General features: G+C 50.4%; 2 protein-coding genes and 1 pseudogene across 2 annotated transcripts in view; 1 reads left to right on the plus strand and 2 right to left on the minus strand.

Annotated features, from left to right (window-relative positions):
* LOC138735841 (prolactin receptor-like) overlaps nucleotides 1-3,377 on the minus strand; it is an 81,943-nt gene extending 78,566 nt beyond the window's left edge. Inside the window, exon 1 of the mRNA XM_069884341.1 lies at nucleotides 1,778-3,377. The gene's annotated coding sequence lies outside the window, so the exon portion shown is untranslated. The remainder of the gene's footprint in view (nucleotides 1-1,777) is intronic.
* LOC138752136 (U6 spliceosomal RNA) lies at nucleotides 1,888-2,003 on the minus strand (annotated as a pseudogene).
* Nucleotides 3,291-14,226, plus strand: part of agxt2 (alanine--glyoxylate aminotransferase 2) — a 30,666-nt gene continuing 19,730 nt past the window's right edge. Inside the window, exons 1-2 of the mRNA XM_069884328.1 lie at nucleotides 3,291-3,745; nucleotides 7,644-7,708. Of these exons, the coding sequence (XP_069740429.1) occupies nucleotides 3,682-3,745; nucleotides 7,644-7,708 (129 nt within the window). The 5' untranslated portion in view covers nucleotides 3,291-3,681. The remainder of the gene's footprint in view (nucleotides 3,746-7,643; nucleotides 7,709-14,226) is intronic.

The following is a 14,226-nucleotide window of genomic DNA, read 5'->3' on the forward strand; positions in this document are numbered from 1 at the left end:
CATCATCTGCAAAGAGTAGTTCACGGACAAGTTTCTCTTGTGTCTTGGTGTGAGCTTGCAGGCGCCTCAGATTGAAGAGACTGCCATCCGTGCGGTACCGGATGTAAACAGCGTCTTCATTTTTGGGGTCTTTCATGGCTTGGTTCAGCATCATGCTGAAGAAGATTGAAAAGAGGGTTGGTGCGAGAACACAGCCTTGCTTCACGCCATTGTTAATGGAGAAGGGTTCAGAGAGCTCATTGCTGTATCTGACCCGACCTTGTTGGTTTTCGTGCAGTTGGATAATCATGTTGAGGAACTTTGGGGGACATCCGATGCGCTCTAGTATTTGAGAATAAATAACATAATAATAACATAACAATTACAGCACGGAAACAGGCCCTTCTAGTCCGCACCGAACCAAACACTCCTCTCTAGTCCCACCTCCCTGCACAATGCCCATAACCCTCCATCTTCTTCTCATCCATATACCTGTCCAACCTTTTCTTAAATAATACAATTGACTCCGCCGCCACTATTTCTCCCGGAAGATCATTCCACACGGCTACCACTCTCTGAGTAAAGAAGTTCCCCCTCATGTTACCTCTAAACCTCTGCCCCTTAATTCTTAACTCATGTCCTCTTGTTTTAATCTTTCCTCCTCTTAACGGAAATAGTCTATCCACATCCACTCTGTCTATCCCTTTCATAATCTTAAATACTTCTATCAAATCCCCTCTCAACCTTCTACGCTCCAAAGAATAAAGACCTAATCTGTCCAATCTCTCCCTATACTCTAGATGCTTAAACCCAGGTAACATTCTGGTCAACCTTCTCTGCACTCTCTCCACTCTGTTTATATCCTTCCTATAATTAGGCGACCAGAACTGCACACAGAACTCCAAATGAGGCCGCACCAACGTCTTATACAATCTCAACATCACCTCCCAACTCCTATATTCCATGCAATGATTGATAAAGGCCAGCATACTAAAAGCCTTCTTCACCACCCTATTCACGTGAGTTTCTACCTTCAGGGAACGATGTACCGTTACTCCTAAATCTTTCTGCTCTTCTGTATTCCTCAATGCTCTCCCATTTACCACGTATGTCCTGTTCTGACTCTTCTTACCAAAATGAAGCACCTCACACTTATCAGCATTAAATTCCATTTGCCATTTTTCAGCCCACTTTTCTAAGTAGCTCAAATCCCTCTGCAATCCTTGAAAACCTTCTTCATTATCCACTATTCCACCTATCTTAGTATCGTCTGCATATTTACTAATCCAATTCACCACCCCATCATCTAGATCATTAATGTATATAACGAACAACAATGGTCCCAATACAGATCCTTGAGGCACACCACTGGTCACCGGCCTCCAACCTGACAGACAATTATCCACTACCACTCTCTGGCCTCTCCCTTTCAGCCAATGTTCAATCCATTTGACTATCTGAAAATTTATACCTAAAGACTGCACCTTCCTAACTAACCTTCCACGTGGTACCTTATCGAAGGCCTTACTGAAGTCCATATAGACAACATCCACAGCGCTACCCTCATCCACATTCCTAGTCACCTCTTCAAAAAATTCAATCAGATTGGTCAAACAGGACCTTCCGCCCACAAATCCGTGTTGAGTGCTCCTGATCAGACCCTGTCTTTCCAGATGTTTATAAATGATTGACATCAAAGCCTTCCCCTGTCTTTAGAAAGGAGAAATGCAAGATGGAAAACATTTTTTGTAACAATGAGTTGAAAGAAACGTTATCAAATCTGTATGCAGGAAAATACCTTAAATGTGGTGCCTTCTGACAGTTCTTTGTGGGAGATTCTCTGGAATCAGTGAGGTGACCTGGTCTTCCCACCACTAAATGCTGCTCATTCCCATCGGCGTGACCCGAATAAATTTTGTGTTCTACTGTATGGCTTGGCTATACTTTTTGTACCTTGCGCAGGGGCCATGCTAATCTTCTCTGTATCGTTCCAATTTTAGTATATGTGCTGCCGAAGCGAGCACGTACTTTTTGTACCTTGACAGGAGTGTGGATGTCATACAATGACCTTCACCCGCAGCGCGGCACCGCCGGCGCTGCTGATCTAACATTCCCTGGCCTCAGCACAGCGTGCGACACTGTCCATCGCGCTGTTCTGATAGACCGTCTCCAGCAGGAGGTCGGCATCAATGGCGCGGCCCTGAGCTGGTTCAAATCTTCCCTCGCTGACAGGGGTCTCAGGGTCAACGCCGGCCTCAGCCACCCTCTCCTAAAGGGCTCCCCGAGGAACCATCCTCGGCTCCGTGCTTTTCCCGCTGTTCCCACACCCCCTCGGCCATACCCTGCGGAAACACAGCATCTCCTTCCACTGCAACATCGATGACACCCAGCTTGACCTGCCCCTAAAACTGGACTACCAGTCGGAAATTCCCGACATCACCAACTCTCTGGAAGTTGTAAAATGTTGGAAGGCCCACAACTTCCTCCAACTTAATGAGGCAAAATCCGAGATCATCCTATTTGCCACCCCCCCTACAATTTCACCAAAAGGTTACACAACTCCCTAGGTAATCGATCCACTCTTATTAAACCCCACGTGAAACCCCTCGGAGGGCTATTCGATCCTGTCTTCAAATTTGATTAACAGGCCAACACAGTAGTGAAGGCCAGTTCCACACCATTGTTAAAATAAAACTATACCTTTCACTCAAGCACCTCAATAGGGTTATTCACACCCTTATCTTCTCATGTCTGGACTACACCAACTCTCCATATACTGGGATTAGCCAGTCCTCCCTAACCCGCCTCCAAATGGTTCAGAATTCCGCACTCGGGGTCCCGACGGGAGCCGAGAAGAGAGACCGTATCACCCCAGTTCTACCCTCCCTCTAGGGGCTGCCGGTGTGGCTCAGAATCAACTTCAAGCTGCTGCTCTTTATGTGAGGAGAGAGGGGGGCAGTGGGATCAGTGTGGGGACTGATACAGGGCTGTGGAGAGAGAGCGGGGCAGTGAGATCAGTGAGGGGACTGATACAGGGCTGTGGAGAGAGAGCAGGGCAGTGGGATCAGTGTGGGGACTGATACAGGGCTGTGAAGAGAGAGCAGGACAGTGGGATCAGTGTGGGGACTGATACAGGGCTGTGGAGAGAGAGCAGGACAGTGGGATCAGTGTGGGGACTGATACAGGACTGTGGGGAGAGAGCAGGACAGTGGGATCAGTGTGGGGACTGATACAGGGCTGTGGAGAGAGAGCGGGACAATGGGATCAGTGAGGGGACTGATACAGGACTGTGGGGAGGACAAAGTTTAAACCTTGCCCGGGAATGACCTCACGACCCTTGACTCCAAACAGAACAACACCTGGACGCTCACCCAATATCTCCATCTGTGTTCACACTCCCCTCCTATCCTTCATTCATCACGCCCTTCACTCCACATCCCCGTCAACCTATCCCCTCCTCCAACACCCTTCCCCTCCCTCCCTCCCTCCAACCTCCTGTCCCGCACCCATCCTCTGTCCCGCTCCCTCCCTCCCTCCTATTCCCTCTTCCTCCCCTCCCTCCCTCCCTCCCTCCCTCCCTCCACACTCCCATCCCATCCCCATCCTCCCCCCGTCCCCTCGCCGGGACCGCTCCTCCTCGCCAGGCGCGCCCGGACTCCACTTTCGGAGCCGCCGGGGCAGTTTAAACGCAGCGCAGGAACCATGTCGGCGCTTCTCCGCTCTCACCTCTGTGCCGGGATCAGGGCAGCGCGACCCTTCGGAACCGGTAACTGGACAGGGAGGGTGGGTTCGGACCCAGGCAAGGGGGATCAGTGTGGGGACTGATACAGGACTGTGGGGAGTGAGGGGGGCAGGGGGATCAGTGTGGGGACTGATACAGGACTGTGGGGAGTGAGAGGGCAGTGGGATCAGTGTGGGGACTGATACAGGACTGTGGGGAGTGAGAGGGGCAGTGTGATCAGTGTGGGGACTGATACAGGACTGTGGGGGAGAGACAGGGGCAGTGGGATCAGTGTGGGGACTGATACAGGACTGTGGGGAGAGAGGGGGGCAGTGGGATCAGTGTGGGGACTGATACAGGACTGTGGGGAGTGAGAGGGGCAGGGGGATCAGTGTGGGGCCTGATACAGGACTGTGGGGAGTGAGGGGGCAGGGGGATCAGTGTGGGGACTGATACAGGACTGTGGGGAGTGAGAGGGCAGTGGGATCAGTGTGGGGACAGATACAGGACTGTGGGGAGTGAGAGGGGCAGTGGGATCAGTGTGCGGACTGATACAGGACTGTGGGGGAGAAAGAGGGGCAGTGGGATCAGTGTGGGGACTGATACAGGACTGTGGGGAGAGAGAGGGGCAGTTGGATCAGTGTGGGGACTGATACAGGACTGTGGGGAGTGAGGGGGGCAGGGGGATCAATGTGGGAACTGATACAGGACTGTGGGGAGTGAGAGGGCAGTGGGATCAGTGTGGGGATTGATAGAGGACTGTGGGGAGTGAGAAGGGCAATGGGTTCAGTGTGGGGACTGATACAGGACTGTAGGGGAGAGAGAGGGGCAGTGGGATCAGTGTGGGGACTGATACAGGACTGTGGGGAGAGAGAGGGGCAGTGGTATCAGTGTGGGGACTGTTACAGGACTGTGGGGAGTGAGAGGGGCAGGGGGATCATTGTGGGGACTGATACAGGACTGTGGGGAGTGAGGGGGCAGGGGGATCAGTGTGGGGACTGATACAGGACTGTGGGGAGTGAGAGGGCAGTGGGATCAGTGTGGGGACATACAGGACTGTGGGGAGTGAGAGGGGCAGTGGGATCAGTGTGGGGACTGATACAGGACTGTGGGGGAGAGAGAGGGGCAGTGGGATCAGTGTGGGGACTGATACAGGACTGTGGGGAGAGAGAGGGGCAGTGGGATCAGTGTGGGGACTGTTACAGGACTGTGGGGAGTGAGAGGGGCAGGGGGATCAGTGTGGGGACTGATACAGGACTGTGGGGAGTGAGGGGGACAGGGGGATCAGTGTGGGGACTGATACAGGACTGTGGGGAGTGAGAGGGCAGTGGGATCAGTGTGGGGACTGATACAGGACTGTGGGGAGTGAGAGGGGCAGGGGGATCAGTGTGGGGACTGATACAGGCCTGTGGGGGAGAGAGAGGGGCAGTGGGATCAGTGTGGGGACTGATACAGGACTGTGGGGAGAGAGAGGGGCAATGGGATCAGTGTGGGGACTGATACAGGACTGTGGGGAGTGAGGGGGCAGGGGGATCAGTGTGGGGGATGATACAGGACTGTGGGGGAGAGAGAGGGGCAGTGGGATCAGTGTGGGGACTGATACAGGACTGTGGGGAGAGAGAGGGGCAGTGGGATCAGTGAGGGGACTGTTACAGGACTGTGGGGAGTGAGAGGGGCAGGGGGATCAGTGTGGGGACTGATACAGGACTGTGGGGAATGAGGGGGACAGGGGGATCAGTGTGGGGACTGATACAGGACTGTGGGGAGTGAGAGGGCAGTGGGATCAGTGTGGGGACTGATACAGGACTGTGGGGAGTGAGAGGGGCAGTGGGATCAGTGTGGGGACTGATACAGGACTGTGGGGGAGAGAGAGGGGCAGTGGGAACAGTGTGGGTACTGATACAGGACTGTGGGGAGAGAGAGGGGCAGTGGGATCAGTGTGGGGACTGATACAGGACTGTGGGGAGTGAGGGGGCAGGGGGATCAGTGTGGGGGCTGATACAGGACTGTGGGGAGTGAGGGGGGCAGGGGGATCAGTGTGGGGACTGATACAGGACTGTGGGGAGTGAGAGGGGCAGGGGGATCAGTGTGGGGACTGATACAGGACTGTGGGGAGTGAGGTGGCAGGGGGATCAATGTGGGGACTGATACAGGACTGTGGGGAGTGAGAGGGGCAGTGGGATCAGTGTGGGGACTGATACTGGACTGTGGGGAGTGAGGGGGCAGTGGGATCAGTCTCGGGACTGATACAGGACTGTGGGGAGTGAGAGGGGCAGTGGGATCAGTGTGGGGACTGATAGAGGACTGTGGAGAGTGAGAGGGGCAGGGGGATCAGTATGGGGACTGATACAGGACTGTGGGGAGAGAGAAGGGCAGGGGGATCAGTGTGGGGACTGATACAGGACAGTGGGGAGTGAGGGGGGCAGGGGGATCAGTGTGGGGACTGATACAGGACTGTGGGGGAGAGGGGCAGTGGGATCAGTGTGGGGACTGATACAGGACTGTGGGGAGTGAGAGGGGCAGGGGGATCAGTGTGGGGACTGATACAGGACTGTGGGGAGTGAGGAGGAAGGGGAATCAGTGTGGGGACTGATCCAGGACTGTGGGGAGTGAGAGGGAAGGGGGATCAGTGTGGGGACTGATTCAGGACTGTGGGGAGTGAGGGGGAAGGGGGATCAGTGTGGGGACTGATCCAGGACTGTGGGGAGTGAGAGGGAAGGGGGATCAGTGTGTGGGCTGATACAGGACTGTGGGGAGTGAGGGGGAAGGGGGATCAGTGTGGGGACTGATACAGGACTGTGAGGAGTGAGAGGGGGCAGTGGGATCAGTTTGGGGACTGATACAGGACTGTGGGGAGAGAGAGGGGCAGTGGGATCAGTTTGGGGACTGATACAGGACTGTGGGGAGAGAGAGGAGCAGTGGGATCAGTTTGGGGACTGATACAGGACTGTGGGGAGAGAGAGGGGCAGGGGGATCAGTTTGGGGACTGATACAGGTCTGTGGGGATAGAGGGGGCAGTGGGATCAGTTTGGGGACTGATACCGGACTGTGGTGAGAGAGGGGGCAGTGGGATCAGTGTAGGGACTGATACAGGACTGTGGGGAGTGAGGGGGCAGTGGGATCAGTCTGGGGACTGATACAGGACTGTGGGGGAGAGAGAGGGGCAGTGGGATCAGTGTGGGGACTGATACTTAACTGTGGGGAGTGAGTCGGGCAGTGGGATCAGTGTGGGGACTAATACAGGACTGTGGGGAGAGAGAGGGGCAGGGGGATCAGTTTGGGGACTGATACAGGACTGTGGAGAGTGAGAGGGGCAGTGGGATCAGTGTGGGGACTGATACAGGACTGTGGGGAGTGAGGGGGGCAGGGGGATCAGTGTGGGGACTGATACAGGACTGTGGGGAGTGAGGGGGGCTGGGGGATCAGTGTGGGGACTGATACAGGACTGTGGGGGAGAGGGGCAGTGGGATCAGTGTGGGGACTGATACAGGACTGTGGGGAGTGAGAGGGGCAGGGGGATCAGTGTGGGGACTGATACAGGACTGTGGGGAGAGAGAGGGGCATGGGGATCAGTTTGGGGACTGATACAGGACTGTGGAGAGTGAGAGGGGCAGTGGGATCAGTGTGGGGACTGATACAGGACTGTGGGGAGTGAGAGGGGCAGGGGGATCTGTGTGGGCACTGATACAGGACTGTGGGGAGAGAGAGGGGCATGGGGATCAGTTTGAGGACTGATACAGGATTGTGGAGAGTGAGAGGGGCAATGGGATCAGTGTGGGGACTGATACAGGACTGTGGGGTGTGAGAGGGGCAATGGGATCAGTTTGGGGACTGATACAGGACTGTGGGGAGTGAGAGGGGCAGTGGGATCAGTGTTGGGACTGATACACACCCCTTGCACTGCTCAGTACCGACTCTGACTACAGCCCTGCCCCCTCCGCAGGTGCTAGAACTTGTTACCAAGTTCCCCAGCTCCCAGCATGTGACATCAATCCGCAACCATACCAGGTATGTGGAAGGTGGGCCTAGGGAGAAGGGTGTTTGTTGGTACGTTGGAGGGGGAGAGGTTGAGGGCAAAAGTGGGGGCAGCGAGAGGGTGGGGGAACAGAGTGGAAGGAGACTTGGGGCAAGGACTGGGTGATAGAGTGGGAAAAGGGGGGAGAGAGTGGGGGAAGGGAGGGGGGAACTAGTGGGGTCAGGGAGGGGTGAGAGTGTGGGGACATGGAGGAGGAGAGGGTGGGGAAAGGGGGGATGGATGGAGTGGGGACGGGGAGAAGGTGGGGAAGGGATGGACGAGAGAGTGGGGTCAGGTAAGGGAGAGGGGTGGGAATAGGGAGGGGAGAGGGTGGGGGACGGAATTTTTTTGGTGCAGGGGTTGGTGCCTGGCACCCAGACCTTTGCTGAAGAGTCAGATCTGGAAACAGGTTCTTCTGCCCAACATGCCTGCTGTCCACTTTGCCCATCCCCTAAGCCTTTCCGCCCCCCCCCCTCCCACTGGACATGTACTGTTTTCTCTGTGGTCTGCCTCATTCCAGAAGCTTTCAGCTTGGTTCCAGCTGTGGGCTGCACATTCTTCCTCAATCAGCACAGTTCGGCCTTGTTTTAGCACAGTTCGGCCTCGTTCGGCATGGTCCCATCCTCTTTCAGCATTGTTCTGGCCAAGGGCTGCACAATTCCAGCCTTGTTTGGCGCAGTTCCAGCTTTGTTTGGCACAGTTCTAATTGTGGGCTGCATGGTTCCATCCTCGTTTGGCACCGTTCCGGACATGGGCTACACGGTGCCAGCCGGATAACCCATCACAGCTCCCATGGTCTGGGTGTAACAGGCAGCCATCCCCAGAGCTGTGGACTCTTACTAACTAGCTGACCGATTTGGTTGGAGAGAAGTACGAAAGAAACCAACTGAACCTGACGGCTTCACAGGGAAGGGGCCCATAAACTTTGAGCAGGGACAAGAAGAGGCTGAGAGTGGCTGGTGTGGTGAACTGCATGAGTTGTTTACTGCCTGGTCAGTTCCTGGTCAGTGAGGAATCCAGTGAACTTTGGACAACCAGCTGACCGATTATTGATTTACCTGTGTGAGAAGCTGGCTGTTTCCAAGCAGGACCTCAATAATGATCATGAGTTCACTGTGAATATCATTGTACAAAGTTCACTGGACTCCTCACTGACCAGGAACTGACCAGGCAGTAAACAACTCGTGCAGTTCACCACACCAGCCTCTCTCAGCCTCTTCTTGTCCCCACTAGGGCTGTGCTCAAAGTTTATGGACTCCTTCCCTGTGAAGCCGTCAGGTTCAGTTGGTTTCTTTCTTACTTCTCTCCAACCAAATGCATCAGAAACGAATAAAAATTATGTTACACAAGGTGAAAGGAAACAAGGGTTTACTCTGAATGTCACAACTTTGGCTTGTGATTCCAGAATGAATGGTCAAAAAAGGAATCAACCTTATTGAACATGTTCTCAACCGTCCACTCCAAGGGAGTGATTGTGGGCTTCCAGAGGGGGGATGCCAGGTGAACATGACCTAGTCCTCATCGAGGACTCAGTAGTGGAGAAGGTTGGAAACTTCAAATTCCTGGATGTCAACATCTCTGAAGATCAGTCCTGTGGCCTCCACGTTGATGCAATCACGAAAAAGGCTGGCCAGCAGCTATACTCACAAGGAGTTTGAGGAGATTCGGTACGTCACCGAAGATTTGTAAACTTCTTCAGGTGGACCATGGAGAGCATTCTGGCCGGTTGCATCACTGTTTAGTGTGGAGATGCCAATGCGCAGGACAGGAAAAGACCACAGAGGATTGTTAACTTGACCTGCAACATCATAGGCACCAAACAGGAGGCATCTTTATAAGTAGCCTCTATCCTCAAGGACCCCCCCCCCCACCACCCAGGCCATGCCCTCTTCACTCTGCTACCATCGGGAAGGAGGTACAGGAGCCTGAAGACGAGCACTCAGCGGCACAAGGACAGCTTCTTCTCCTCCATCAGGTTCCTGAATGGACAATGAGCCTCTGGAGTGAAACGCAAAACTGTGCAGACGCTTTGATTGCAGTGAAAGCACAGAAATGGTCGGGGAACTCAGCCGGTCTCGCAGCATCCATGAGAGGCAAAGGTAATATAGCCAACATTTCAGGGCCAGAGCCCTTCTGGCTGAGTTCCTCAAGCATTGCTGAGTTTTTACTACAGCCATAACACCTGTTTTATGCCATTCAGTCACTCAATTGTGAAATCTCTTCAAGGGATGCCTACCCTGAAGAAGTTCTCCTCCTCCAGATGAAGGATTCAGGCCCAAAACGTTGGAAATATACCCTTACCTCCTGTGATCGCTGTGAGATCAGCTGAGTTCCTCAAGCATCGCTGTGTTTTTAAACAAACCTATAGACACGACCTCACGTTTTCTCACTGATTTTCTATTTTGTCAATCTTGTATTTTCGGAATTGTAACGTATAATAATCTCGCACCTTGTTCTGCATAATAATTCTGCCGCAAAACAACAGATTTGTGTCACGTTTTCAAGACCGTAAACCTGATTCTAATTCTGTAGGAAAGAAGGAAATGTAAATGTACATGGGGCAAAGATACTTCTTTCCTTTATTTGCCCCTGTGCTTCACAATTTTAAATTTGTAATCAAACAATTCATGTGGAATTTAAGTGCACCTTCCATATCTTATTCAAGGTTAATCTCTGGTGAGACCACGCTAAGAGAATTGTGTTCGGTTCTGGTCACTTCATTCCAGGAAGGATGTGGAAGCTGTGGAGAGGGGGCAAAGGAGATTCACCAGGATGTTGCCTGGATTGCAAAATGCGTCTTATGAGGCAGTGCTCTTTGGAGCGTAGAAGGATAAGAGGTGATGTGATGAGGTCAACAAGATTATGAGAGGCAGAAATAGGGTGGACGACCAGCGCCTGTTTCCCAGGGCAGGATCAGCAAACACCAAGGATGTGTGTACAAAGTGAAGGGAGGGAAGTTTAGGGGAGACATCAGGGGTAAGTTTTTTACAGAGAGTTGTGGGGGCCTGGAATGCCTTGCTGGGGATGGTGGTGTAGGCTGGAACATTAGGGGCATTTAAGAGACTCTTAGACAGGCACATGGATGGAAGAAAAATGGAGGGTTACGGGGTAGGGAGGGTTTAATACTTTTTTTTTATAAGGAATATATGGGTTGCCACAACATCAAGGGCCAAAGGGCCTGACCTGAGTTGTTATATGTACACATTATGGTTTGATCATGTAGAAATTACAGCATTTTTTATACACAGTCCCCTCATTTCAGGGCACCATAATGTTTGGGACATTTGGCTTCACACTTGTCTGTGATTCCTCAGGCATGTTTAATTGCCTATAAGGAGCTGGTCTGGCTTCTCAGCTTCTGATCTCCTTTGGAGTCTGTAGTTGCCAGTTGTCAACATGAGGACCAGAGGTTGTCCCGATGAAAGTCGAAGAAGCCGTTATGAGGCTGAAAAACAGGAATTAAACAGTAAGAGACGTCGCCCAATCCTTAGTATTACCAAAATCAACAGCTTGGAACATCGTTAAGAAGACGGAACAAACTGGTGAGTTTAGCAATCTCAAAGGGACCGGTATTTCCAAGGAAGACGCTCGCTACTGATGACCGAAGAATTCTCATCATAATGAAGAAAAATCTCCAAACATCTGTCTGACAGATCAGAAACCCTCCTCAGGAGGCAGGTGTGGGTGTGTCGATGACAACTGTCCACAGAAGACTTCATGAACAATTAAACATGTTACATCACAGACCAACAGCAATAGAAATTCGCCAAGACAGTGTTATTTTTTAAATAATATTTTTATTATCAATTACTAATAATATAACACCTTATCTAAACTTAACTCCTAACTATGCGGGAATAGACACGTGTGTGTGAAATACCCATAACTGTTACAGCTTAGGCACAATTCTGGCTAGACATTCCAAAGTTTGTCTTAGACGAATGAAGTGCAAGAGATGGAGGGATCAGACTGCTGAAAACTCACAAATCCTGGTTGAGTTGCCTCTAGAGTGAATGGCCTTTCAGACAAGTGATTGTCACAACTCCTTTATTTTTGTGGAGGATGCAAAATGTGTGACTTCTACAAAGCCCCTAAAAACCCTGGCAAGGGTCAGTCAAAATGACTAGCACAAGGGTCATGATCCAGTAAGACTTCCTTTACCTAGATATGGGTCAAACAAAGTGACTTTTCCTTTGGTCATGGTAGGGGATCAAAACTTTTCCTGACAGGGAGAAACAAATTGTCCATTATCACACAGTGCCACTCCAGTACAGTGTTCCTTCAGATGGCCTGCTCCTCAAAGTGTTGCTTCTTTAAATGTGTCACTCACATGACTCTCCACATCTGTCACTGGATAAAAGCAACAAAGGTTCCTTCACTTCCTCCAGAGGATAAACTTCGGGCACAGGCTGTACCTCATTGTTGCCAATTCAGTTCTCTCCACAGTCGCAGCTTAATTTGTTAGCCCTTAAAGTGAAAGTCACACAAAAAATGAAATGGGACCTTGTAATAACTCCACCAACAAAGAAAAGTTTAACCTGCAAGAGTAACATTTTAACTGCAACCTACAATGCTTGAAATAATACAGCAACATGATAATAATACAGTCAAATATAACATTTTTCAATAACGTTGCAAACTTAACATCGTGCAAGGTGATCAGCAATTACATTACCTTGCCTTTAATATGAGTTATTATTAAATCCTATTCCTGCAGAATTAGACTCCAGTTTAACAATTGTTTACTTTTGTTTTTAATTTTTCTCAAGAACACTAAGAGATTATGGTCAGTAAACAACATCGAAGTGTTGCAAAGCCAGTACAAGGGTCAATAATTCTTTCCCTGTGGTAGAATAATTCCTTTGATAGGCATTGAGTTTCTTGGAGAAATAAGCCACTGGATGGTCAATACCATCACAACTGTTCTTTGGTAATAACACCACTAGCCTCAACTGCTAAAGAAAATGGCTTCTCAAAATCAGGTGACTTAAGCACAGGCTGGTGACATAAAATGGCTTTCAGTTTATCAAAGGCTTCCTGACAAAATTCTCTCCAAACAAGCTTTTCACCCTTCTTCAGAAGGTTAGTCAAAGGAAGGGTGATATCAGCAAAATTTTTACAGAACTTTATATAAAACTCAACCATTCCCAAAAGTCTTCACAGCTTTCTTACCCATGGGGACAGGAAACTCAGAAATCATGTAACCATATAACAATTACAGTACAGAAACAGGCCATCTCACTCCTTCTATTCCGCACCAAACCAAGTCCTCTCCTCTAGTCCACCTCCCTCCACCCTGCCCATAACCCTCCATTCCCCTCCCATCCATATACCTATCCAATTTTTCCTTAAATGACAAAATGGACCCTGCTTCCACTGATCCTGGAAGCTCATTCCACACAACCACCTCTCTCTGAGTGAAGAAGTTTCCCCTTGTGTTACTTCTAAACTTTTCCCCCTTAACTCTCAACTCATGACCTCTTGTTTCAATCTCTCCTACCCTCAATGTAAAAAGCCCATCCACATCAACTCTTAACTATCCCCTTCATAATCTTAAATACCTCTATCAAATACCCTCTCAACCTCTATGCTCCAAGGAATCAAGACCTAATCTGCTCAATCTTTCCTTGTAATCTAGATTCTGAAACCCAGGTAACATTTTCGTAAACCTTCTCTGCACCTTCTCTACCTTGTTGATATCCTTCCTATAATTTGGTGACCAGAACTCCACACAGTATTCCAAATTTGGCTTTACCAATGCCTTGAACAGTCTCAACATCACCTTCCAACTCCTGTATTCCATGCTTTGATTGATGAAGGCCAGCAAACTATCCACATGAGATTCTACCTTCAGGGAATGAAGAACCATTATTCCCAGCTCTTTCTGCTCCACTGCATTCCCCAATACTCTCCCGATTACTACGTACGTCCCGTTTTGGTTATTCCTCCCAAAATGAAGCACCTCACACTTCTCAGCATTAAACTCCATCTGCCATCTTTCAGCCCACTTTTCCAAGCTGTCCAAATCCCTCTGCAATCTTTGAAAACCTTCTTCATTATCCACAATTCCACCTATTTTAGTATCATCTGCATTTACTTATACAATTTACCACCCCATTATCCAGATCATTAATGTATATGAAAAATAGCAAAGGACCCAATACAGATCCCTGAGGCACACAGCTTGTTACCAGCCTCCAGCCTGACAAACAGTCATCCACTATGACTCTCTGGCATCTCCCTTCCAGCCACTGTTGAATCCATTTGACTATCTCAAAATTAATACCTAACAACTGAACCTTCCAAACTAACTTCCCATGTGGAACCTTATCGAAGGCCGTACTGAAGTCCATATAGACAACATCCACTGCTCTACCCTCATCAACATTCCTAGTCACCTCTTCAAAAAATTCAACAAGATTGGTCAAACACGACCTTCCACGCACAAATCCGTGTTGTGTATTCCTGATCAGACCCTGCCTCTTCAGATACTTGTATATATTATCTCTAA

This window comes from Narcine bancroftii, chromosome 1 (assembly GCF_036971445.1).
Source record: "Narcine bancroftii isolate sNarBan1 chromosome 1, sNarBan1.hap1, whole genome shotgun sequence".
NCBI classification, from domain to species: domain Eukaryota; kingdom Metazoa; phylum Chordata; class Chondrichthyes; order Torpediniformes; family Narcinidae; genus Narcine; species Narcine bancroftii.